The sequence below is a fragment of the Agrilus planipennis genome, unplaced genomic scaffold (assembly GCF_000699045.2).
Source record: "Agrilus planipennis isolate EAB-ADULT unplaced genomic scaffold, Apla_2.0 scaffold18, whole genome shotgun sequence".
NCBI classification, from domain to species: domain Eukaryota; kingdom Metazoa; phylum Arthropoda; class Insecta; order Coleoptera; family Buprestidae; genus Agrilus; species Agrilus planipennis.
The window spans coordinates 826,221-854,045 of NW_020438920.1; the positions used below are offsets into that span (position 1 = coordinate 826,221).

Sequence of the window (27,825 nt, forward strand, 5' to 3'; positions counted from 1 at the left end):
GTTAAGTGGTTACTTCGATATCTTCAATCTTCGTAATAGAAATTGTTAATTCTTGTTCCAAATATTCTGATTGTGAGCCTAAATAAATTTTATTTAAATACTTAGATTTCGGAAACGTTAGACCAATAATGCACTTAACGAGGTACGGAACTAAATAAAATTATTTGTAATAACAGTAACGTAGGGAGAATTTGCATCTTCTCTAGTTTCCTATTCTTCCCTGGTTATTTAGAGTCATAGTAGCGTAAACTAGCGACAATATTGAGTTAAATCGAGCGAAAAATTGTAATTTCTGAGCTATGATGCAACCTATATAAAGCGAACAGCTGCTTATTCAATCTCAGTTTGGCTCTAGGCCTCTAATTGATAAAACATTAGGCAGTAAGTACGTACTTAACCACCGGGCACAACAATGGTACGTTCGTCTGTTGCAAAATTCCATCCGAATTCGCGTCGCGTTGTTCTCTTCTAGTGATGGTTAAAATGACAGTGTTGTATTATTGTGAACTAAATATTTTTTGTGACTGTTGAGAACTGTTTGCAATGTTTTTATGCTGTCTCTTCTATGCTGTATACTACTACAACTGCTGCTAGAATGAGGGTACTTTTGTTTGTTACCGGTTTTATTCTAATGATACCTTTTACTCCTGCAAGAAGTCGTCCCCCCGGCTTATTAAGAATGTAAGTTTATCGAAATATAATCAAGGACTTTCCTTGAATTCAGTAGGTATATACATAAATAGTATAATTGTTTTATGAGAGTGGATCTAATATTTACTTGAAAAAAGGTCGTAAATAATTATTTATTGAATTGTTGTTATTGAGAGGGTCACATTTAATTGTTCAGAAGCTTCCACAGAACGATTTTGAATGGAATTATACAGGAAAATCAATAAATAGATTTAAAATTACTTTTTATTTAATTTGACTGAACTTGTAGGATAATAATAACTTGTGTTCTAAACCAAAAAGAACGTAATTACCAAAATAAAACGTACCTATACCTTCTTATGGCTCTAACATCATCAAAGTAACAACAGCAATTCGAATTTTAAAAATAGTCTTTATCATTTTTAAGCAATTTTTATATCCTCAGATTTAAATCATTTGTTTTAAATCAGGATTCTAATCAAGCGATTTTTTTTTGGTCATCATCCCAGCCTAGTAAATGTTTTTGATAACATCGTTATTTCCTTTCTAATTTAAATTTAAAAAAATCTGATTCTAATAAAAAAATATATTAAAAAAAAAACATGACATTTGTCAACTCTATAGATATCAGCAAATGTGCACGGTGTTACATAATTGCAATTAACTCAAAACAAGAGACAAAGAGTCACGGAAACAAAACACAAATCCAAAGTAGTACATAACCTCTGAGGGTGAAACATTGGTGTCGAAACGCGTTTTAAGTTTTTAAATTTTGGATTTCATTTCGACATTATTTTTAATTTAAGAACATATCATCTAAAATAAAGCATTTTAAGAAAAATTTACGTTTAAGACAACAAACCGTTGACCTTGAAATCTGTAATGATCCCGACTCTTATCAAGTGAAATTTTCTACCTTATTTTATTCATGGGTTACAAGTTTTTGATGTAACATTAACTATTATTTAATTAAAGAATAAAAGTCCTTTAGAAATTTAGAAATTCTTGTACAGAATTTTATTGCAGATAAAAGGAAGTTTCTTTGAATATTGACTGAGAAGACTGTGCATGATACAAAACAAGAAAATGCTTAAGTTTCTACATGCTTGTATGCCTTGTAAATACTTTTCAGTCACGCTCCATAGTTTTTTGACAATAGCTGTTTTTGCCTTTTGTAATTAAGGTTTTGACCATGATCTTTCATTCTGCGCTGTTTTTAATGTTTGGAATTTCAAGTAAGAAATGTAGCAATAATTCGGAAAAATTATACGCTTTTCACTTTTACATAGCCAACTCCTTTAGGAGGAAGATGCTTGCAAAATATATAGAGCAAAAACAGAAAAGTTTCCCTGTTTTACCATAATTTTCTGATTATGTGTAAATTCATGGATATTTTTTGTTTTCTATGAAATTTTTGATGATTTTGATGAGGTTTATGCAGGGTGTTTATATAGGTAAGGCAAAATATTCACTAAACGTAGAAATAAATTTCGTTGTCGGCATTTTTTTATATAATTTAGTGAATGTTTTGATTATTTTTCTTTAACTACGTCTATCAGGCAGTTATTGAGCTGGGGCTGCAACGTAGAGAAGTAAATACTAGGAAGGGAGTCACACAGGGATGCACACTGTCACCGCTACTTTTTAATCTACTTATATATCGAAGACGCGATCACCATCATTAAAGACTGTAGGGATATATATATACAGGGGCAAAAGATTAATATCCTTAGATTTGCAGATGATATAGCTGTATTAGCATCTAGCAAGAAGCAGTTAGGGATAGCTTTAAATAAAATAAAAGCGGTATTGACAAAATAGTACCTACTGTATGAAAATAAATAAAAGTAAAACAAAAATACTGGTATGCAATGGAAGGAAAAGTAGGGAAAGAGCGAATATAAAGATAGGAGATGAAAAATTAGAAGAAGTGGCTAATTTTCGGTATCTGGGAAGTAAGATAAGTCAGGACGGAAGGAGTAGTAGGGATATAATGCAGAGGATAGCGCAAGGTCGAGTTGCCTTCAATAAAAAGATGTAACTTCTATGCTCGCAAACGATTAATTTGAAAATTCGAAAAAGGTTGTTAAAGGTTAAAAGACTAGACTAGAATAGTCTACAATGTTCTAGATATTTCACAGCATTCGAGTGTGCTCTGGAACGTTCCACAATGATCTGGAACATTCCAGACTATTCCCGAACATTTTACAACATTTCAGAACGTTGGAACCCATGACGAATCTCGCTTTACATATCCCTACGAATAGGTATTTCCACCCATACTAAAAAGGATCCGAATGTTCCACACTGTTCCAGAATATTCCACATCATTCGAAGGTGTTCTGGAATGTTCCACAAACGATTTAGAATGTTTCCGAACATTGTGGAATGATCTCAGATATTCTGGTCTGCTCTAGAAATTTCTAGAGGACGAAACTTCCAGCCCTTATATTTTTAAAAGCACGCCCTTCAAGTTAAAATGAGAACCTTCTTCATGGACGGGAGATAGATGGGTTATCACACCATATAACTCCCTTGATCGTACCGGGACTTCTTTCTGAGCTTTAGCAGCACGCACATTGTAGATACACTTACGTTTATAAAATATATTGATTAACTGTTTTTGGAAGAACTATTATCATCATGTGAAATTGCATCCAATATATTGTAAAATTATGGTTTCTTTGCTCTAGCATCCACCTATCACAGTTATATCGAAAAATGCTTAAAATAAATCAATAAATAATAATAAAAATATTGCTAGTATTGTAAAATTTCTGTCCATTTGAAACAGAATTATTATTAAAGTTTTAACGAACGAATGTTGAGGAGCTAGCAAGAGGGGGAAAAGTTTGTTTTAATTGACCGTGCGTTTAGTCCCGAGAGTACGTCTGGACTCATCAGTATGGCTAATAAAAAAAAAAAATACTTTTGGGTGTTTCATCCCCACCAGCCAGTAATGCTGGTGGCCGGGCAGTCCCTCCGGACTACGCCGGAAGGTAGGGCGGAAGGCCCTCTTCAGCCTGCTTCCAGGAATCGTGGGAATGGGTGGGTGGTGGTTCGGGTGAGAAAGATGAGACGGACGAAATGAAGACAGAAGAGAATGAAAGATTATCTGTGGAATATTACTGCCTCAGCATTTGCCTAAGTGATCCAAGGAAACCACAGAAAAACTTGGACCAAGGCAGACGGACCCGGAATCGAACCGGCGTCCTTCCGAATGCTAAGCAATGGTCTAAACCTCTAGGCCATGCTGCTCGGTTGGCTAATGACGTGTTCTCTACCTTAGATACCTGAGAAGTGTCCCGTTTCAATTCGCCACTAGTGAATAATAATAATTAATCAAAAGTATAGTTATTTCATCAAAATAAATACGCTTGATCGTACATATCTAAATTGGTTTTACTTGAACTCAGTAATATGAAATTATGAGAGCCATTTTAATTTTAATGTGAATGATTTATTGCCTTTGATTTAATTGCTTAGTATTATATGTCTTTTTTGTGATTGTTAACTGCCCATTTACGATTCGTAGGAAAAACTAATTTAGTTTTTTTCTTTTTATGTGTAAATGTTATCGAGTTTATAATTTGATATGCAATTATCCTCAGTAAACTACGTTGTTTAGGTAGGTACTTAGATAGTAGATACGGAAGTATAAAAGTCAATCAACCAATACGCTCATTAAAACAGATTCAAATTTCAAATCCTAAAATTATAATTTATTAGCGCTGTCCGTGTTTTATATCTTTTGTATTTGTAATTTTTTAGATACGATTAGGCGTGCTTGACAATATTGATGTTATATATCCAACCTGTAGTAGTTATTTATTCTTCTAACGTTGTAGGCTTGTATGTATGTTACCGATCGAAGTCATTGACAGTAGGTCATTGTATCACTGTCATAGGTCAGTGTACACCAGTAGTTGTTACAATGGCGTTTAGAAAGGCAAAACATTGTAACATGTTACTAATTTACAGCAAATATGAATACAATGGGAAGCCATCTAATGTGTTTACAGAGATTAAGGGAAACTGGAAATTTACATCGTACATGTGAAGGCTGGTGAGAGAGCGTTCAAGTATTACGTAACGCAATTTTTGAAGATATTTGACCCTCCCTCACCCCCTTGTAACGAGACGTAACGTTTTTCTATACTCCGTAACACTCAGGTGACCATTTTTACCTAAATCTCGCAAAAGTTATGTTGCGCAAATATTATAACATTATTTAAATGTTCTACAGACTTTTCTTTGTTTTTTAGCTTTTCTTTAGTCGTTTTCCAAATTTCGTTGATACAGTTGCGCCCACAAGTCAGCATAAGAGTCTTTATAGACCAAGAACAACTGATGATACAAATCTCCCTCTTTTAAGGACATTACAGTATGAACACTGTGAACTCACTTTAATAACACCGACTACAACAATGTGTTTTGCATAAACACTAACGAATACTGACAACGAAAACAACATTAAATGACGTACAATACAATTGAGGGATTCCCCGTAAAACGTAAACGAAAAAGGTTGCCAACTTGGTAGTTTTAATACCCTAATTTATTATTTGAAAAAAGAAACACTGTTACGTAATTTGTTGCAAGAAAGACCCCTCCCGCCCTTGTAACGCATCGTAACGTTTTACGAGACCCCCCTCCCCCCAAATTACATTACGTAATACTTGAATGCCCCGTGACGTCACCCCCGAGCCATATTGCCGCTGTAAAAGACGTTCATACAAGATTACCCCCAATGTAGTACGTAGGAAATAGTGTAGAATTGGCTTCTTACAGAAAACTAATTTTCAGCCGAGGGTAGATTTGTGTTATAGTTGGTAAAAAATGCTTCAAACGCCAATTTTTTCCATAGGGTAATATTTACATGCTTGGTAGTCCGAATCTAACTCCACAGGACTTCTTTGTACGGGGTTGTATGAAATAGCGCGCATATCAAACGCTAGTGTATAATTCTAATGATGTACAGCAGGGCCGTGTGATATGATCGCTGCAAATGAAATTCGCCAAATACCTGAATGTTTTTTCGCGAATGAGAAGTAATTGTGGTAGACCCTTTGAAATTTCTCTCCTACCACGCGGTTTTAATTTCGAAAATTTTTTGTAGATGACCACCTCAAAAAGCAAATTGCAATAGAGTGATTTTTGTTCTTTGTATCCTTTAGGTCGATCCTTTTTATTTTAGAAGACTCCAAGGTGTTGCACAACTCGAATTTGAGGTATCTATATATAATAGATAGTTTTAAGGCTTTATCGACAACAAAATTGTAACTATAAATGGGACTATTTGCTTCTTACATCGAAAACAGTAAAAAGGCAAGGCGTTTTTATTATTCATGACTTTATAATTACCTCGGGAATGTCCTACATTTTCCGTGAAAAATGGAAAACGAGAAACAGTAGTCCGAGTAGTAAAAATTTGTTACAGTGCGTTTATAAGCATATTGCAAAAGTATTTTTATCTGAGCATAAAACGTACATTACCTACTGGCAGGGCCTGGTAAATTTTAAAGCATTTTTCTGGGTCAAATAGTGGGTAGTTACATATTTAGCAAGACCAACATTTAGCTGTGCTAATACTAAAATTAAATTACCAAGGTCAAAAGCAAGTTTCTTAGCAAAAGATTCTCGAATAATTCTCAAATAAATTCTAATATAATTACAAAATACATACGTAGAATGAAATGGCTTAATGAAAATTTTATAGATATATGTCAATATAAACTAATTGCGTTATCATTAGAAAGATGACTTTTTATTGAAAAAAGGGCACAGAAGAAATTTGGGTTTCTCTAAACTCTTAACGTTGGAGGCCATTCTAGCTTTACGGGTAACAATAGAGAAAACGATAGAAAAAGGAAAGAATGTGTACATAGGATTTGTAGATTTAGAAAAAGCTTTTGACAATGTTAAATGGGACAAGACGTTAAATATACTTAAAAATGTAGGAATGAGTTACAAAGATAGAAGAGTGATACTTAGTTTGTATAAAGTGCAACAGGCAGTTATAGAGCTAGGGATGCAACGTAGAGAAGTAAATATTAGGAAGGAAGTCAGACAGGGATGCACACTGTCACCGCTACTTTTTAATCTATACGTCGAAAACGCGATCAATATCATTAAAGACAGTACAACTGTATGGATAGATATACAGGAGCAAAAGATTAATATCCTTAAATTTGCAGATGATATAGCTGTATAAGCATATAGCAATAAGCAGTTGGAGATAGCTTTAAATAAAATAGAAGCGGTATTAACAAAACAGTACCTACTGTATGAAAATAAATAAGAGTAAAACAAAAATACTAGTATGAAAGGGAAGAAAAAGTAGGTAAAGAGCGAATGTAAAAATATAAGACGAAAAATAAGAGGCTAATTTTAGGTATCTAGGAAGTCAGATAAGTGAGGACGGAAGGAGTAGTAGCAGAATCTTTTATTTTACGTTTTATTTATTTTGAAAATGGTAAGGATTGTACTGTATTGCGGTTTTTCTGCATAATACTTTTGGATTCTCAAAGGTGACAAAAAAAAATGAAATAAGATTCATGTCTGCATTTAAAAAAATTTCGTTAATGATAGTATTTCATAAAAAACTTGTAAGATTTAAAATTCAAAGATAAAGCAGGAAAAATTATAAAATTTCAATCTAATACCTTTCTCTAAAATTGATATATAATTTTTCGAAATATCTAACAAAATAGTTTTAGGTCTTAGAATTTTATGAATAATCGAATTTAAAGATGACGTATTTTTTCTAACTTCAGTAAAAGGAATACCATTGCAGAGAAGGAATTCAGTTACATAAACCTATCAGTGATGCAACGGAAGTGTTGTAACAAACACAGAAACGGAAACGGATACCTATCGGTGGTAAATTTTTGCGGAACGAAAGTAGATGCGGATATACAATAACTCTTTGTCAGTGATTACTTTCTCTATTCAGTTAGTATTCAAAATATAATAAAGGTATGTTATATTGAATAAAAAGTAATTTAGTCGCTTCTTCATCGCGCAATCTGTTGCGTTACTCTTTGTTTTCATTTTTAACACTTTAAAGATATATTTTCATATAGAGATAGTCTTTTGTCCTTTTGGTGTAGCGGTTTTAAGAATTTTTCGATAAACTTCCGATAAAAATCAGAAGCAACGGTCTGTTGCAACACTGTGTTATATATACTTACATTATGTCTGATCACTATTCCAGAATATTTGAAAGGTAACATCTGGAGACAGTGTAGAGCAGTACCTGGCAGAAATATCGATATATCGATAACAATAATAGCATCTGATAACTATTGATAATTATGGAATATATCGACAACTATTTGTTGTCGAGTTATAAAATTAAAAAAGAAAAATTTCTATTAGTTAAGTGGGAAATAGGAAATTATAAAAAGGCCACCTGTAAGTATTAATATTAAGGTTCATTTTTTAACAGAATCTATGTCTAGGGATAGTGTATAGTTTTTTAAATGTTCTTCCAAAAAAACAGTCAATTTTTTTGAAACACCTTAACATTGATATATTAGTAATTATGAAATTTTTTAAATATTTTTNTTTGAAATTAAATATTTTCTAAAAAATAATAAGTAACAAAAATAAACAGTTATCACCTAAGAGTAGTGTAGGATACAGTTATTAACGAGCCGTCAATGATAAAGAAAGCGTAAAGAGACGAATCCCTCATACCTACTCGCAACAGCTGGTACACAAACAAGTCAATTGCACGTGTGACGATTAGTAGTAATTTGTGCACTCCGTAGTTAGTGTTCGATTGGCAAAGTTACTGCTATTACTACAAAATACAAAACCAAGTTGAATGTGAAAATATCAATCAAAAATATGCAGAATATGGGGGGACATGGTGGTCACAGATCGACGGTGCTTTAAGAATGCATTGCCAGAACAGTTAGGGCATTTGGTAAGGTCGTTACTAAAAAAAAAAAATTGGGTGTTTCGTTCCAATCAGCTAGTAATGCTGATGGGCGGGCAGTTCCTTCAGACAATGCCGGAAGATAGGGCGGAAGACCCTCTTCAGCCTCCTTTCAGGAATCGTGGGAATGGATGGGTGGTAGTTCCGGTGAGAAAGATGAGACGGACGAAATGAAGGCAGAAGAGAATGAAAAAGTATCTGTGGAATATTACTGTTCCAGCATTTGTCTAAGTGATCTAAAGAAGTCACAGAACAACTTGGACCAAGGCAGACAGACCCGTATTCGAGCAGGCGTCTCCCGAATGCTAAGCAATAGTCTAAACCTCTGATGGGCCATATCGCTCTGTAACAGTCGTTACTCTCATGTTAATGTATATTACTGTGTGAAGCTCATTCCATTTCTTTTTTATGCCCCGTTTTCTCCCTTAATTTTTCCGGAGTAGTGATCAAACATAGTGTATACGACCTGAACCTATTATCGAAATTATAAAAGAAGGTTGAGAAACAACAGAGTACTTTTTGACTCGTATTTTTATTCTCTACCAGGTGGTGCATTAGTTTACAAACACCCAGTACAAGTGGAAGATCATACTTTGCAAAATGTATAACGGGGCGGTATACCTAATGCATGCAATTGTGGTTCGACCAAACAGTTTCAATCAGTTCTACTGATTTGTTTTTCTAAAGCTTCCTTTAGAAACGCGCCGAGGTTGGCTGGTTATCTACGAACGTACTTTTCAATCTCCTGCGAAACCAATGGTAAAAAAAACAAAACGATAAGAAAAACATCTGCGTATCTAAAGGCTCTTGCAGACTGGAGCAAAATATTTGTCGCGGTAAATACTCAGTCGGGAATACGTCTGAGAAACGTTACTATTACTTAGTATGCATTCGATCGTCATGTGTGGACAATCATTTGTAACGAATAAATTTTGGCTCACATATACAAATTTTCGTACATACATACACACTGGCATCCACTTAAAAACTATAGCATTCGACTCTCGGGAACTTGGAACGTGGAAGTATCTCAAAATTTGGGATTCACAAAATCAGACCCATTACTATAACTTCCTTCTATATTATTCTACAGTTCAGCCAGACGGATTGATTTCGCTTTTGTTTGTTATAGAGGGAATTCATATTATTATAGAGAGAATATGTGAGCAGAAATCAATTGTTAGTGGCAAATGCTTCGTTTCAATGAAATCGTACAGAAACGAAAAAGAAAAAAGAAGGGAAAACAGAGAATTGTTTGGATAAACGATTTATATTTCAGTAGAAGTTACTGTGATGTTATGAAATTAATAAACACTATTTTAAATAATAATATGCACGCAGTTACTGATTTTCTCAGGCCAAACAAAACCCAGCAAATGTAAATAGGGCAGGGTAATTGGTTCATATGTGGATCACTCTATCTATACTAACGTTTCCTCCAATGTTTATAAACGAACAACAGTAACGGCAACGCAAACGAACGCGAACAATTACAACTTTTCTCAGGGTATATGCCCGGCTTTATGATTCTCGGGTTTAGTTGAATAATTGAAAGGTCGGCGGGATTTTAAATGTAAAACAGATACGTTTAAAAATTTTATTTATTTGAAAATACATTAGGAGTCCGATGGGTTTTTGTCCAGATGTGAATATTGTTAATACAGTTTAATAATAACATTAAATTTGTATTAGTACATTAATTTTTGAATTAGGTTTACCCCATTATGCATAACTTCACACCCTTGATTTTACGCAGCATTACTCTACGGCTAAGTTACAATAATAATGATTTTACAACATTGAACTGATTCATTAGGTTGTCAGTCCTAACAGTAGTTGGACAAGCGATTCCACTCTTTCCTATCCTGAGCTAATTTTCGCATTTCCCTAAAACAAGAACATCTCACATCCTTAAATATTTGCAAACAGTAATCGAATCTAGGTCTACCTCTACTCCTCTTAACTCCTATTTCTGCCTCTAATATGTCTTCGACTAGAACTTTATGCCTGAGAAGGTGTCTTAGCAACTTATCTCGCCTATTTCATATCGACATCCATAGAGTTCTCTGTTCACCTATTCTTTCTAATACCTCTTCATTTTTAACATTTCGAACGCTTCTAACCTTTTGTTTTCCGCCGCACCCTTCATCCATGTTTCACCCCCGTTCAGCGCCTCGCTCCAAACATACACTTTTAACAATCTTTTTTAAGACAAGAAAACTTTGAAAGAATGCCTCACAAATAAACGTTAATAACAATTTGCGCAGGGCAGACCGCGCAAAGCCGAACTTCTCAATGCCTACCAATTATTCCATTTGTAATAATTTTATGTTTGTGACTGTTTCTTAAAGTGCCAAAAGTTGAGGTTAAATCATTTCTTGAAGTGTGAAATGCACCACGCGGTTTCTGGTTTCCATTATTTCTTCAGAAACAGGTAAAATGTGTTGCTGTTCTCGCACTCTCGTCGGGAATCTAATCGGAAACCTTTGGCTTTACGCACCAATGCTTTTAGTGGTCAGTAACAAATTATCCCTCATTAACCTGGGGTAGTTTATAGTGGTTAAAGAATTCAAAATGAATTTCTACATTAATATTGAATTCAAATCGGCGTTATTTTGATCGCTTGCATAAAACTAACATAAAACATAATAATTTTTTTAGTCTATGCTCGATATTTCTATGTATAGGTCCCGTTAATCTGAATTACACTTTAATTCGCTTTGTTCTTGCGTGGATTGATGCTGGTTATATATGTAATATGCGGGCTACGTAGGTACTAATAGTTAGTAATAACTTCCTGATAGCTTTCTTTGTTGTCTCATATCACATTAGATTCATTGTTCCTTTCACTTTAATTGTGAGCGATTACAAGTTGCAGTTTTTGTAGTAACACATAATAGATCAATGTATGCAAGTTGGGCTAGTTTCTCTTTCATAATGTTAAAAAATCACCTCAATGATCAGCATGTACTTATATGTTTTCAATAAATGTAGAATGTATATTTATTCTCAAAAAAAGTACCTTAATAAGTATGAATAAGTATTATGCTTATGCGTCGTATTGTGTGTAAAGAGAAATGGACTTTCCCTAACCAATTATAAGATAAAACTGTTAGTTATTATTCAATCAAAATATCTAAATGAAAGCAGAAATGATTTGACAGACACGAATTGTTTCAATAAAGATGTGCGACATTGGCATTGATGATTGGGTTGTCCACCACGAATCTTTTAAAAAGCAGTGGTGTGTAATGCCAAGGTCCCGGGTTCGATTCCCGGCGAAGACGTGACAGCTGTAACAATTTTTTCGCTATTAATTTGAGGTTATCTGAAGTGGTTTCACTTTAATGTAAATAGACTTCTTTTTAATCTTATTTTTGTATGAATACCTATACCTTAATCTACAAAATTTCAACCAATTTAAATGCACTTCTCTTATCATACAACCGGCTTTCGTAACTCACCCTTATAGAAGTTTGTCATTTGATTTGACAACCACCGTAATAACACGATCGTTTTCACCTCATCATCGTTGTCGCGTACTATAAATTTGGTAGTCACTGCTCATTGAGTGTTAGAGTGGCACGGAAATGGCTTAGAGTCTTTCTAAGATTAGGAAAGAAATTGACGATCTTCTTTCATTTGGTGCAGAAAGTTGACAAAAAAGTACCTGATGAATATATCCTCAAGTTTTCAATTGAATCGTACAGAAAGGTGATTGAATTGCCACTCTCATTAACCTGAGATAGTTTATATCATCATCATAAGGTCGTCAGTGCTAATACTGGTTGGACATGCCCTCCAGTCTTTCCTATCTTCAGCTGATCTTCTCATTTCTCTAAAACTAGAACATCCCACATTCTTAACTATTTGGAAACAGTAATCTAATCTAGGCCTAACCCCTACCCCTCCTAACTCCCATTTCTGCCCAACCTATCTCTCCTATTCCTTATTGACTTCCACAGAGTCCTCTGTTTTTCTAGTCTTTCTATATCTCTTCATGTTTATCCTTCTCTATCCACGGTATCCTCATCATTCGCCTGTAAAACCACTTTTGGAACGCTTCTAACCTTTTCTTTTCTGCAGCGCCCACCGTCCACGTTTCGCATGCGTTCAGCGCCGCTCTCCAAACACACACCTTTAACATTTTTTTTTCGAATTTCTAAATTAACCGCTATCCTGTACTTTATATCCCTACTACTTCTTCCGCTTAGACTTATCTGACTTTCTAGATACGTAAAATCAGCCACTTCTTCTAATTTTTCGTCTCATATCTTAATACTCGCTTTTTATAGTTTATAGTGGATAAAAAATTGAAAATGAATTTTCACATTAATACTGTTAAATGTCAAAGTGTTTTATATATAAAGTGTATGTTAATGAATGGTTGCAGCATCACAACAATGCTCCTGCACATTTATTAGTATCAATTGTCCGCGATTTTGTGGCTCGAAATTCGATTACATCAAATCATCCCCATTACTCACCTGATTTAACCTCGTGTTCTTTGCCCATACAAGATCGGCACTGAAACACCTGTGTGTATCTCACTCGTCCAATAAGTACTGCACCTTATTTTTATATAATAATAATAATCGGAAAATGATCTGAAACAGAATGACGTGGGTGGCTAGATCTCCCTGGAAAAAAATTTTATCCTTAAATTTTTTCTGAAAATATAAGTTGAGTAGATATATGCTTACCCGCTGAAAAATACATTTTTTCTTCTGGATGAATGGTATATCCTATATTCTTTTCTGTACTCCTGACCATGTATTTACAAAATTTCATGATGAACGATTAAGTAGGTATGGCGTAAAATCGACCACATAAAACTAAATCTTCTCTATCCCACGGAAACACTATTTTTTCTGGATAAAAGGTACCCTATGTCCTTTTCTGTATCCCTGACAATGTGTCTATAAAATTTCGTGGTGATCGGTTAGGTAGTTATGTCGTTAAAAACCGACAAACAAACTCGCATTCGAATTTATAATATTAGTTAGATTTATTGACTAATTTAATTAAAGAAAGTAAGAATTTAAACAAATAATACTCTTTTTTCTAATTTACCTGTTATACTTTCTAATATTGTATAACAGAAATACCGTTCGATTGGAATTTTACGCCGTTTACAGCACGTTTCTACAATAAATTTCGTAAAACGTCGAGTTGCAATCAAATGTTTTCAGCAAACTCTTCCTTGTCGCAGCGACGGATGAGTAAAAGTAAGCCAATTAATTGTCTGTTTTAACGTAATGCAGTAATCCATTGTTGTCCATTTTATGCAATTAACGCTGCAATTATTTCAATGCTAAAGTAATTAGAAGCTGTTTTAAATCTGTTAAGTTATTAAATAATCTAATTCTTCAGAAAGAAAAATGATTTTGCAATATTTAATGTTTAAGCCAGCTTTGTATCCTCAATGTTGGTTTCGTTTAAAAATTGAGGTCGAATTTTCCTTTCGTGCCGCCCTGGACACCGTAAATAATACCTCCCCATTAACCTCTTTCTACTTAAAAAAAGTATTAATTTTTCAAAAGTAGAAAGTTATTGAATTCAGGACTATTTTAAATAATCGAGTAGGTATTTATCTGATCTCTACGTTTTGATATTATAAAAAGCTAAATCTCAAAAAATTACGCCGAATGCTGTAAATCCCATCAAAATCAGTTGATCCGTTCGAGAATATGGTTGACGAAAAGTTTCAAAAAAAGTTTTTTCTTTTGAAACAACACTCGAATTCCTGATGAAGTCGAGATTTGGTATTCAGGTCTCTGTTTGTGCTTTACAAATATTAACATATGTGCAACAGGTTGATTCATTTAAAAGATATTTCTGTCCAAATTAAAAAAAAAAAGAAAATTTGAAACAATTATCAGATTTTGAAGCTTTAAGATTTACAAATGCATATGTTTTCGAGCGATTTGGATTCAAAAATAATGAAAAATTTGTCCTGTACGGTACAGATTCGTTTTAAATGGATAACATTTTGTAATCATATATTTTTTTGTAGTATCTATATAAATTTATTGTATTTATTTTTATTTGTAATGCACATTTTTTTAAGCATTTTTGATAACACAAAAAAATCTCGAATTTTACTGCTCTCGACACTAGTCCCTGGTGCCCCTGGTGTAAATTTAGCGCTAATAAAAATAATTAAAAAAAATATCGTTTTGTGTATGTCTGTTGTTCTCGTTATATACTCAGACAATTTTGAAGGACTTTGTAGTACAACTCATGTCTATTCCTAGAAGTGCAAATGGTAGCACATAGACAATGACTCAGATTTATTTATTTTTACTGAAATAAAACCATAGATCAATGAAATTTTGTTCCTTAAAATCTATATAAAGAAATTGAGTCACAAAAAACACTTGAATTGCTTCACTGAAAATATTTATTGTCTTAACAGTTGCAACCTTCACGGATCATTCTCAAGGGAATTGAGGTAGTAATAATATGCTACCTAAAAATACCTTCTCTTGAGTATGTTGTTGCGAGTTGGAACAATATTGTTGAAAAATAAATATTTTTAGCGAAGGAATCCCAGTGTTTTTTGTTATTCAATCATATATCATTTTTTATAATGCGATACACATTCTGTCAGTTTTATTTTCTTCTTTAATTTTGAATTTCTACTTAATGCCACTTACTTTAGAGCGCGTTATGTAATTCATTATTACAATTTGAAAAGTGAAAATATAGAAATGAAAATCGTCTCGTGAGAATTAGTTTGTTCTTTCGTCGTAACGGTTTCCGGCACGTTTATTGTAACAAGTGAAAAGCAAATAATTGGTTAAATTTACACGGTCACTTTTTCTTTTTCTAATGTGCCGTACCGTATCAAACGCGGTGACGTTTTATTTTTTGGACAACTATTGAACTTAAAATCTCACTCATTTGCGTAGATTTACAACCAAGAAGTTTTTTTTGCGTATTTCAACATCTCAGTTGATTATATTCAAGATCAGAAAATGGTTCATGACTTTGAAAACGCCAGTTGAGAGAAACTTTTACACAAGGTTGAAATTCAACTAGACGACAGAGAAAGAAATTGTCATATAAATTCGAGGTAACATGCCATCAAATGCAGCTCATTAACCCGTCTCAATTCGCGACATTATGTTATAAAATGCAGCTCATCGATACGTGTCAATTCGCACCATTATCCTATCAGACGCAGCTCATTAACCCATCTCAATTCGCGACATTATGCTATAAACTGCAGCTCACCGATCCGTCTCAATTCGCGGCATTATGCTATAAAATGCAGCTCGTTAACCCGTTTCGATTCGCGGCATTATGCTATCAAATGCAGCTCATTAACCCGTTTCAATTTGCGGTAGTATGCTATAAAATGCAGCTCACCGATCCGTTTCAATTCGCGGCATTATGCTATCAAATGCAGCTATTCTATCCGTCTCAATTCGCGGCATTATGCTATAAAATGCAGCTCACCGATCCGTCTCAATTCGCGGCATTATGCCTACTATAAAACACGGCTCACCGATCCGTCTCAATTCGCGGCATTATGCTATAAAATGCAGCTCACCGATCCGTCTTAATTCTCGGCATTATGCTATAAAATGCAGCTCACCGATCCGTCTTAATTCTCGGCATTATGCTATAAAATGCAGCTCACCGATCCGTCTCAATTCGCTGCATTATGCTATCAAATACAGCTATTCAACCCGTCTCAATTCACGGCATTATCCTATAAAATGCAGCTCACTGGTCCGGCTCAATTCACCGCATTATCCTATTAAATGCAGCTATTCAATTCGTCTCATTTCGTCGTATTATACTATCAAATGGAGCTTTTCAACCCGTCTCAATTCGTCGGTCCGCCTCAATGCGCGGCGTTGTGCTATCAAATGCAGCTCATCGACCCGTCTCAATTCGCGACACCAGTTTTTTCTATCCCGAGGTAATGTACACTGTAAATTGCAGTAGAAATAGCAACATTACGCAGACAGTTTTTTTTACTCTTTTACTGTCTTCATCTCTCCCTCATTTCCACGATTGCTAAAAAGTGTGAGGAGGGTCTTCCGTCCTTTGCACCACAGTGTAGGTACGTAGGTGGGAAAACCCGCAGCTGAAGCAATTGAAACACAATAAAGTTTTAAACTTTTATTTATTTGATAATAACAGTAATGGTCGAAACAATATTGTCCAGACAATAAATAAAATTTTCTGAACGTATGCCAAGGTATGACTGTATATGCGTCGTATGTTTAACATGAGAAGTGACAGTCTCTTGTTTCTTCTACAACAATTTCGAAACCTTACATGTAGATACAGTGTTTGTTAGCAATGTCCTTGACTGAGTGTTTATATCATGCATTCTACTTAACTGGAACTTTATTTTTAGTGGAAACATCAATGTGTCCAAAGAATCATATCCGGGCGAGACTACCGGATCATCCGGTCGTCATTTGTCCAAATCAAAAAAAACTACGTCAAGAAGGCAGCACAGGAATCACGTTCCTGATGAAGACGAAGCCGCGGATGATAACTCGAAAAAGCACGACGACTTTAGCGACTTGGTCGACTATTTAGACCTAGACAGTGCCGAGAAAGAAAAATACAGAATCGAAATCGACCGTGGTCATTCAGTTGTCGGCAGTGAAGAAAAGGACGATAAGTCCAATCCTACGCTGGGCCAGCTAAAAGGGGTTAAAACTAGGTGAGTAATTATTTTAATATTGATGAGACAACAATCAACAATTTTTAACGTAATATGGTGATATGTTTTTGTTCGGTCTTTTTTTTCGAAATTTGAAAGCTATGCGAAGAAGTGGTTTTCGCGCCCATCATACTTCAAGGATTCCGAAGGTATATATACTAACCTTCGAATTGTTGGAAATTTTGAGTTTTCGATTTAAATAACACTACACTACAATATATATATATATATATGAAACACTTTAAGCTTTTTAATAGCGATTAACATTTAATATACAAACAATGTGAATTTAATTTAATTTCCACTCAGAACAAATTACGTACGAACTAATAAGTACGTTTCGTTGTTGTTACTGCTGTCACCTCTTGTAGCTAAGTGGTTAGAGCAGTGGTGAGTAAAGCAAAGGGACTCGGGTTCGATTCCCGGCGAGGCTATGACAGTAGCAACAATTAGTAATTTGTATCTGGTGGGTAAAAGCTGAATTAATTTCATATTAATGTTTAAATAAAGATTTATAATTAGGAATGAATCAATCAAAACCGCATTCTTCAGTTAATTTTCATTTCAATTAAAAACAAAAATAAATAAATCATAAATAAATTTACTAGGGAAGGAAATTAAAAGATGTGGATAATTTCCTTAGGATTGGTTTTTAAGGCTAAGATAAGGTCTAATTTATATGCGTATACGGTAATATAAATACATACAGTTTTTTCCGACATTGTTTTTTTCTTTCTTTCACAAACATATTTGCGTGGTAACGGACCAAAAAGGTAAATAAAATATGTACTTAATCTCTTCAAAGAATAGTACTAAGTATATTTTTAGAATCCGAATTTCTCATTTCATAATTCCAGGAAATATTCTGCTCAGAGAGAAAAGTTTGTTTAGAATTAAAACGACTCTGTCAAGTAAACATTTCTAATCGTTTTTTTTTTAATATGAATCGACAAGAACGGCAAACTTCTCTAAAGGCAAAGTTTAATTTATTCTAAATTGACATTCCACAATTCACAGAGAAAATAATATCTCGTTTATACAAAAGTAAGTGAGTTCGTTTTTGCTATAAAGGACTAACATGTTTGATTCAAACAATTTAAATTCGATTCATATTAATACAAAAATCACAAAAATTTTTAGAAAACTAGTGTATTGCCTTGAAGAGTTTAATAGTAGAAGTCAAGTTTATAATACATTTTCTTGCTATTTTTAACAAACTAAGTTCGTCACTTGAAATATAGAAGACTGTCTGTTTAACTGTAGAGAACTGAAGATCTATATGATAATCAAGTTAGTTATACTTTAAAACAACTCTCACCAAATCTTGTAACATATCCATAAAGTCGCTAGTACCTACAATGTTAGTACTTATATCTATTAATTATTTGTTAGAAGCTGGAAACTAACAGCTACTACTAGGTTGGTAGGTCAATTAGCAGTCGTTTATATCATTAATAATAAAAAAATCGATTTCGAAGTTCAATCGAAAAGTCATGAGAAACGAGTAAGGCAGGGTGGTGAAGCAGCTTACTGTCTTCACTCACTCTATGAAGGTTGTCTGCCATTTTCTACGTTCTCTTAGTAGATTAAGCTAATATTGTTATAATATTATTACATTATTTTTAAGTTGTAATATCACATTACAATAATTATGTTTCTACATAATATATGTATAAAATTTGCTTATATACAGGGTGTCCCAAGCAAGCGGGTTTCTTCAACAACTGCTTCACAGTTAAAGATATCAAAAAAGGTTTCTTACAAAAGTGGTAGGTACCATATATATCATCATCATATCCTAAAATCATTTTCGATTGTACAGAGTGTCCCATTTTTTCTGGAGGCAACCTAAGTTCATTTTTTCAAATGGAATGCCCCATTTGTAATTGCATTTTTAAATTCCTTTATTAATCATATATTATGTCCAAAATGCACCACTTTCAATAAAATTCGCACTAAATCAATAAATAGGCCATTTTGAATATCTCCGAAGCGAAAGCACACAGACGTGTGCTATTTTCACATATAGCTTATGGGAGAAATAGCCTACTATTTTCACTATTAACATGTTCTTTTCAAATTCATTGAAATCTACCACTTCCAAAATAAATTGTTTAGAACCGGCATAACTATTTTTTTTTTAAGGAATGCCTTATTTTTTGTCAGCTTATCATGTGCAAAATTTTATTTCCTTTCGTCCAATATAAGGTTGTTACTATCCACAACTAACACTTTTTAAGAAAATTAAACTTTTTTATCAGAATATCAAATGCCTTGGTCGGCGATTAGCTTTTATCCACCTTTGTTTCCTACAAACGTCAATTCCGTGTGCTGAAGAAGGTTTTGAGAAACGTTTCACTTTAACGTTGTTAATTTATTAAACTGATTAAAGAACCCCGCTTACTTGGGACACCCTGTATATATATATATATGATATTATCACCAAGGGGTATCCACATTAGCACGTTTACAATTTATAGAATATCATATTATTAACATTATCTACTTTTTTGTGATATTGAAATTCGAAAAGAAAAAGTTTTAGCGTTGATTGAAAAAACAGTGTGTATTGCAAGGTGAATCAACGATTCATGAACACATTTAAATTTAAATGAACAATTGTGGCCCTCGGAATTAAATCCGAATAAAAAATAAATTAGTTTTATCGGAAGCATGACAGACCTGATATTTTCAATTTAATTACTTTGCAATTGATTGCGCACATCCCCATCTGCTCCGGTGGCGCGCGGTTCCATATTGTATAGGGTGCCGCGACACTAATGTGGTGGTGGTGGTTCAACGTGGAGCCAGGCTGGAATTCGATTCCGACTGGACATTTTAGCAATTCGTGTTTACGTCGTTGGCGATCCGTAAACAGGAAAGATAAAATTTACATGCGACGTGATTTGCGTACATTTTCATTTCGACGTTAATTTTCGGAAAAAAAAGTCGACAAACATCAATTGCACTAACTACCGAGCGGATAAAACTGAAATACTCAACATCCACTACAAACACGTATATTCAAACGAATTTTAAGCCATGACCTCTAATGAATATTTGCTTTAAATTAACAGTAATACTTCCTGGTGGTGTTATAAATAAATTAGATTCATACCGATTTCCAAACTCATGGCAGTCAAGTTAACTATATATAGGTATGTTTTGATATAACTACTGACGTGTATGTATTCTGTTCACTTTTTATCCCGTATTGAATATACAGGGTGTTTCTATAATAAGTAGCAAGCTTGTAGGAGGTGATAGAGCACTATAAAACAAAAAAATTTAATAAATAAATGTTTAGTGGTCTAAAAGTCAACCGCTCCACAACCACCACTGTTTACATTTTTCATCAATGCAGTTGCTTAGTTGTTATTGCGATTTCTCTGTAGGTTGCCAATTCACGTCCAGGACCGGCTTCAGATTGCAACTTCGTCTGGTTTTCTTACAACTTTTTTGTCCCTTAACCACGTTGATTTACTCACCATGCGATTCCCTATTAAATCTAGTTAAGACTCTCCAAAGTTTACTATTACTATAAAGATTAATGGAGAAAAAAATACGTGTAATTATACAACTGATATGAATTGGTTTAATGGTATTATTTGTACATTATGCTTCGCACGGGTGCAATGCTGATGGTAAATATACTACAGAATGTCTTTATATACCACAATCACAGCTTTTTTGTCATTAGACAAACCGGCCGGTACCGCCATAACCGCTATGTCCCTGCATTTTAAGTCTGTAATATCTTCGAAAATATTCATTTAAATTACATGCTGTAAAGGGTCATATTGATCTATATTAAATGAACAATGTATTTAAAAGTACTTAATTGGATAAAGATTAATGCTGTATTGCTTAAAATCGCTTCGTAAATTAGCCATTATTTCTCGTAAAACGTAAAGGATAAAAAATGGTTATTGTGGGTTATCCTTAAGAGATAGACATATACCATCGGGGACTTTTTTGTAGACCTTTTTAAGGTGTACAATACTGTAGTACATTATATTGATCTATCTCGTAGGGTTCAGCCAGCGTTTGTAATGTAAGCCCAGAAAATATATTTATTTACGACATCAGATTACAAACCTCTAAAATTATCAGTGTTTCTGTACTATATTATGCATGTATTATACATATAAACCTTCCTCTTGAATTACTTTATCTATTAAAAAAAACACATTAAAATCCGTTGCGTAGTTTTAAAGATCTAGGCATGCATAGAGACAGACAGCGGGGGAAATGGGCTGCATGATTTCGTTACATACGAACTCGCATGAAACGAACTTATCCTACCGTGCGTTAAGAAGTTTCACTTCAAAAAGAAATTTAATACATTAACAATATCGAAGCCTTTACCTAAAAGAAAAATTAAAAAATGTCCAAAAATCATTAAAATCAAACAGCAAAGAACATACTGGTGCGTAGATAAATGTCACCGAGAGAACAACATGAAATAACCGAGTTTTGGACCATTCACATGAAAGGCAAAATAATAATTGGAAATAATTATTGGGTTATTACTGAAAAGAAAAAGTTAAACTTCCTTTTAACACGACAAATGTATACGTACAGTTTATTATCAATGAAGTAGATTAATACTATCTATCTTGATTTTAAAAAGTATTTCGATTTTATGAATCAGGACCTTCATAAAAATTAATTCGTTAAGGTTGAACACAGAGTGTGCTACATAAATTTGAATAGTAAGTTATTTATCCAATCGCGGGTTGATTCTTCAAATCAAAGGTAACTACTCAGATACTTACCCACTACCTACCAGTTGTAGTGTTCCGCAAGGATTTTAGCTTGAGCCTCTGTTATTTATTTTACATATTTATTGAAAATACATCTGCTGAAATTCTAACCTTTGTTGATGATAGTATTCATTCTCCCATGGGTTATAGAAATACATGTGTTACAGTTTAGGTAACCCAAGTATTAATGCTGCGAAACGGGGAAAGCTTTGTAAGAAGAGCATTTTCTTGTTCGTTAGGGTTTACAGGGGTATATTGCACCCCGAAGGCACACAAAATTCAAACACCCTGCCGCGTTACCGGCAACCCCCCCTATCGGATATGTTTTAGTATTCAAATAACTTCTCCGCAACTTTATAAGAATAATAACGTGGAATAAAAAATAAAATCCTGCTTTTTTTTCTTCTCTTCGCGCCGAAACAACGACACGCCCCGCCCATGAGCTTGGACGAGGAGGTAAGATTTATATTCGGAATTTGATTTGAGCTTTGCGTGAGCGTAAACAATTTTCTGGAGATAAGTTTTAAAATGCAAATAAATCTTTGAATAATATACGGCTGCGTAGATTCTGTAACGCGGGCGGTGAGACTATCCATTGAAATTGCTATTTAATACCGCATTTTTGACTTTAAATGTGATACGACTGATAACTTAAGAAATGAGATTCGTATTTGCATTGTAAAATATATAATCTGCACATTTTCTTAAAAAATTTAAATAAAAATCAAGCCCTACAAATCCCAATGGCCGTCATTCGTCGCGAACTTGGTCACATTTTCACATTTATAATTTTTTTTATTGATATATTATAGAACAGGAACCCATCAACAATCAGCACTCAGATTTTTACATAATGTTTCTCTATCAACTAGGAATATTATAAGCTTAATGAAGTTTTCCAATTAGAGGCGAAACGTCGGTGTTGGTTCTTCACACAAATATAAACCCTCGAACCCTTAAGTGCTTAGATTGTTTGCTTATTCATATCCAAACTAATAAGAAGAAACGGAGAAAAGATAATATACTTAATTATATAAATTATATTGAAATTCATAGATAGATAAGACTCGTCTCTGTCTTAACTATTAGACTATTGAATTTTTTTAAAGAACGTAGAACCTCTGCAATCTACGGAAACTGCTTCCGAATTGTTAGTATACAATAGAATCAGAGATCCCCACAGTGGTTTATATCGACAAAATTAAAAAATCGGTTTCCTGTAAAGTCGGTTTACTGGCGATAGTTGAACGTGACAACGTCATAAGAAAATACTGATGGAATGGTTTCATTTTTCAAAAGAAAATTTTAATTTTATTTGTTTGATAGATATTTTGTATAGATATAGAGAAGGAGGTAAACGGAAATGTATTATTGTATAGCAGCTGTCCACGCGGACGCATCGCTCACTCAAGTAGGAGAGAGACAGATGTCGAACGCTGCCGAGTGCGGAGGCCGATTGTGCCTCTTTGTCGCTCGTTCCGCGCTCTCGCTTGCACTTCAAGCCTTAAATGGAACGCCTCAAAGTGAGGTAACGCCGCATGAGTCATGTTTTTCGTGCGTGCAGCGGGCTGCATCGAATTATAAGCCGTTGTCACGTCAAAAATATTGGTATGGTATGATATAAAGCAAAGGATAGCGCAGGGTCGAGTCGTCTTCCAATAAAAAGAACGGTTAATTTAGAAATTCGAAAAAGATTATTAAAGGTGTACATTTGGAGCGCGGCGCTATACGGGTGCGAAACATAGATAATGGGATCGACGAAAAAAAAAAGGTTAAAAGCGTTCGAGTTACGGGCGAATGTTGAGGATACCGTGGATAGAGAAGGTTAGAAATGAAGAGGTATTAGAAAGAACAGAACAGAAGACTCTGTGAAGTAGCTGAAACAGGAGTTAAGAGGCGTAGAGGTAGACCTAGATTAGATTACTGTTCGCAAATAGTTAAGGATGTGAGTTGTTCTAGTTTTAGGGAAATACGAAGATAAACTCAGGATAGGAAAGAGTGGAGGTACGTGACTAAAAAGTCTCAGGACTGACGACCTTATGATAATGATAGATGTGTTCCCATAACTGCAAGGAGGCAATGTTAGCTAAAAAAAAGTTTATTTAAGTAGGTCGTTACCGAAATATTGACTTATCATAACTGCAATCATTTGTACAGTACATTTAGTAAGTAGTACATCTCCTCCAATATCAGAAACACGGCGTCTACTAAAAAATTATATATATATTATATATTATATCACCTATTATATAATCAGTTTTGTTACTGTGCGTGTCAAAACCAGAGTTAGGAGACTTTGAACTACGTCTACATACCATTAGTTGAAACACTACATAAAGAAAAGGTTTTCTTTTTCAATTACTCAGTGAACGGCTCGAACGATAATATATTCATTATTCCAGACAAGCAGCAAGTTCGATGCACCCGGTATTATCCTAATTAAAACAATTTTCGAAGTTAAATTAAAAGTCAATATTGCATTTCAACCCTATTCAAAATTCAAATATTTCAACGAAGAAGACGAATCTTCAAACGGAGCTGATACTTCAACTCAATCGATAGAACCTTAAAATTTGCTTCAATAAAGAACATAGAAACGTTGAGAATCACTTCTTTCCATTAAACTCTTCCATTAGCATTCACTCGCGTAGCTATTAAAAATATCGAGAATAAACTTACCGTTTGCTTCTCCTTTGTTTTAAACTTATTGAACTTTTCCATTTCGTATTGTCACAAAAAACCATCTAGATTATTGAATTCGGTTTTCTCTTTTCATCGTTAATTAACGTTATTATAAAATAGGCAATTAATCAATAGATGAAAATCCTAGTGTTGCTGTGAATAAGGGTAGTAGTAAATTCGGCCGGTCCCTACGAAAAGTAGAAGAATTGAGTCAAAATGTAAATTAAATCGCTCCGTTCAAATCCACCGAGATTTGAGATAATTGTTAATTCGCTAATGTTGATGTCGTGGATACATACGCGTCAAAGATCATCAAAAATAAAATTATTTGACGAATTTGTTCTTAAATCCTGACTAAGTTTTCAATTTTTTAAGTTATGCATATGTTACCGGAAATGTTTGAAATCTAGGAATTATATACAATTCCTAGGAAATGTATATAATTCTTTAGGAATTTATAGAATATTGTTTCAAAAATTTTTGACGTGACAACGTCTTATAATTCGATGGAGCCGGCTGCACGCACGAAAAAACATGACTCATGCGGCGTTACCTCGCTCTGAGGCGTTCCATTTAAGGCTTGAAGTGCAAGCGAGAGCGCGGAACGAGCGACAAAGAGGCACAATCGGCCTCCGCGTTCGGCAGCGTTCGACATCTGTCTCTCTTCTACTTGAGTGAGCGATGCGTCCGCGTGGACAGCTGCTATACAATAATACATTTCCGTTTACCTCCTTCTCTATATCCATACAAAATATCTATCAAACAAATAAAATTCAAATTTTCTTTTGAAGAATGAAACCATTCCATCAGTTTTTTCTTATGACGTTGTCACGTTCAACTATCCTCAGTAAACCGACTTTACAGACAACCGATTTTTTCAATATACACATATCCTGGAAATGTATACATTTCCTAGGAATTGTATGAAATTCCGATATTGTACTAGGAAATGTATAAAACTAATGCTTTCTGTGAATAAAATGAATAAAACACGTTGGTAAACTGAGAATTAGAGTTATCTGTGTTTACGCGCTTTTAGTGCACTCGTCTGATGTATTTGCATCGGTGACGTTATTGTTTGGTTAGGTTAGGTTTGGAAATGTATATGCATTAGTGACGTTATTGTATGGTTACTAGGTAGATTTATGACAGACTGGAGTTCCTTTAATGCTCTTGCCCGCCGGAGGCGGTCTTATATGTAGGAATAATGTCTTCGAAAAGTATGATCAGCATTATAACCTCTACAACATACTAAAAATTCATCGTGTTTGTCGAAACAAAGATAACTCCGTCATTTAACATATCAGCCTCCGGCGGGCAGGAGCATTATGGAAATTCTAGTCTGTCATAAATCTCCCTACCAAACAATTAAGTCACCAATGGATATAGGTACAGCTCCAAACAGCCTACCATATTATTGCCTATTTAGTGTTCCTTGTAATACAGTTCCGATTGCTATTTAAGAAATGTATGGATTTCCTAGGAAATGTGTCTAATATAATTTCGTCGACACATTTCTGGGAAATTTTAGGAATTATATACATATCCTAGGAATTGTATACAATGACGGATCTCATACATTTCCGGTAACATACATTTTACGAAGTATGAAAGTAAATATTGTGCCTTTTTATAACTTCCGAACAATTTACGCATATGAGCAACAAAGGTATCCGGGCAAGGCCTAATAATATGTAACTACTATGCTGTTTTGATACAATTTTTCGTGTTTCTTTTACCGACATATGTTGCTGGCTAAATTTTACAAGAATTTTTTTACTTATTATTCGCAACAGGCAATGAAAAAGAGATCTAGTTGGTGCCGGTTTATTAAATAGAATGAAGTCTTAATGCTCCACAAATTGTGGGAGTCCCGATCGTTATTAAGGTTTGAAATCATTCTTGAAAGGAAATTACTTGTGGAAAAACCCTAGTTGTAAAAAAAGTCTTAAGGAATATCAATAAGTTCGTAAACTGCCCATTGCGGCCAAAAGTTAGTTAATCAAAATATTTATCAAACAAATCTCGTTCCCTATTATAATGCAAGATTGTCAGCCACAGCTAAATTGATTTTACCACACAGGACACAGGGTGTACAAAAATAGAGAAAAGTTTTCTTTAAATAACGACACTGTTAATTACGGCCCTATCGAAAAAAGTTAAAGAAATGTCAAAATATGGAGCCATACAAAATATTGCTATGACATTTGAATATTTGCACCATCTTAAATTGATCTCGGAAGTGGATTCAGCTTAAGAAGATTCCGACATAGGCTTAGCTGTCAAAATCAAAACTTTAAACACTTTTAGGTGTTTCATTTCCACTTGGCTGATGGGCGGCCAGTCCCTCTGGACTACGCCGAAAAGTAGGGCGGAAGACCCTCTTCAACCTCCTTTCGGGAATCGTGGGAATGAGTGGATGGTGGTTCGGGTGAGAAAGACAAAATGAAGACAGAAGATAATGAAAGGTTATTTGTGAAACATTAATGCTCCAGCATTTGCCTAAGTGATTCAAGAAAACCACAAAAAAACTTGGATCAGGACAGACGGACCCGGAATCGAACCGGCGTCTTCCCGAATGCTATGCAAGGGACTAAACCTCTAGACCATGCCGTTCCGTTAAAATCGGAAAAGGCGTAGGTAAATAGGTCAACTTCACTATTTCCGCGCACGTAAAAAGTTTATGAATGAAATCCATGCGAACGATAATTCGCCGGTAGTAATATCATAATACATTATTTCAATCAAGTATTGCGTTTACAAAGTTTACAAGAGTATGGTGACCGAGTGATCTTTACATTAGTGACCGCAATAGATCATAAATCTCTATTTTAAACCAAAGCCCAAATTGCTTGCGTACATTGCATACGGTAGCCAGTTTAAACAGCGGCAGAGCATAATGAGATATGAAATCAAACTAAACTGAAAATTGCAGTGTAAGCTAACAATTACGTAAATCTGCGCACAGCCAAAGGCACGTTTGATGTTTTCATTGCTAAGCAAACAAGTGGTAAAATTGTTGTTGTACAACCTACCGCTCCCACATAAACTGTCAATATTTGTAATGTTCCGACATTAATTACATTCTG

General features: G+C 34.3%; 1 protein-coding gene across 1 annotated transcript in view; it reads left to right on the forward strand.

Annotated features, from left to right (window-relative positions):
• The first annotated feature begins 366 nt into the window (after window positions 1–366).
• The window catches only part of LOC108744089 (extracellular serine/threonine protein CG31145), a 170,299-nt gene continuing 142,840 nt past the window's right edge, over window positions 367–27,825 (forward strand). The window contains exons 1-2 of the mRNA XM_018479682.1: window positions 367–681; window positions 16,974–17,288. Coding sequence (XP_018335184.1) covers window positions 566–681; window positions 16,974–17,288 — 431 coding nt within the window. The 5' untranslated portion in view covers window positions 367–565. The remainder of the gene's footprint in view (window positions 682–16,973; window positions 17,289–27,825) is intronic.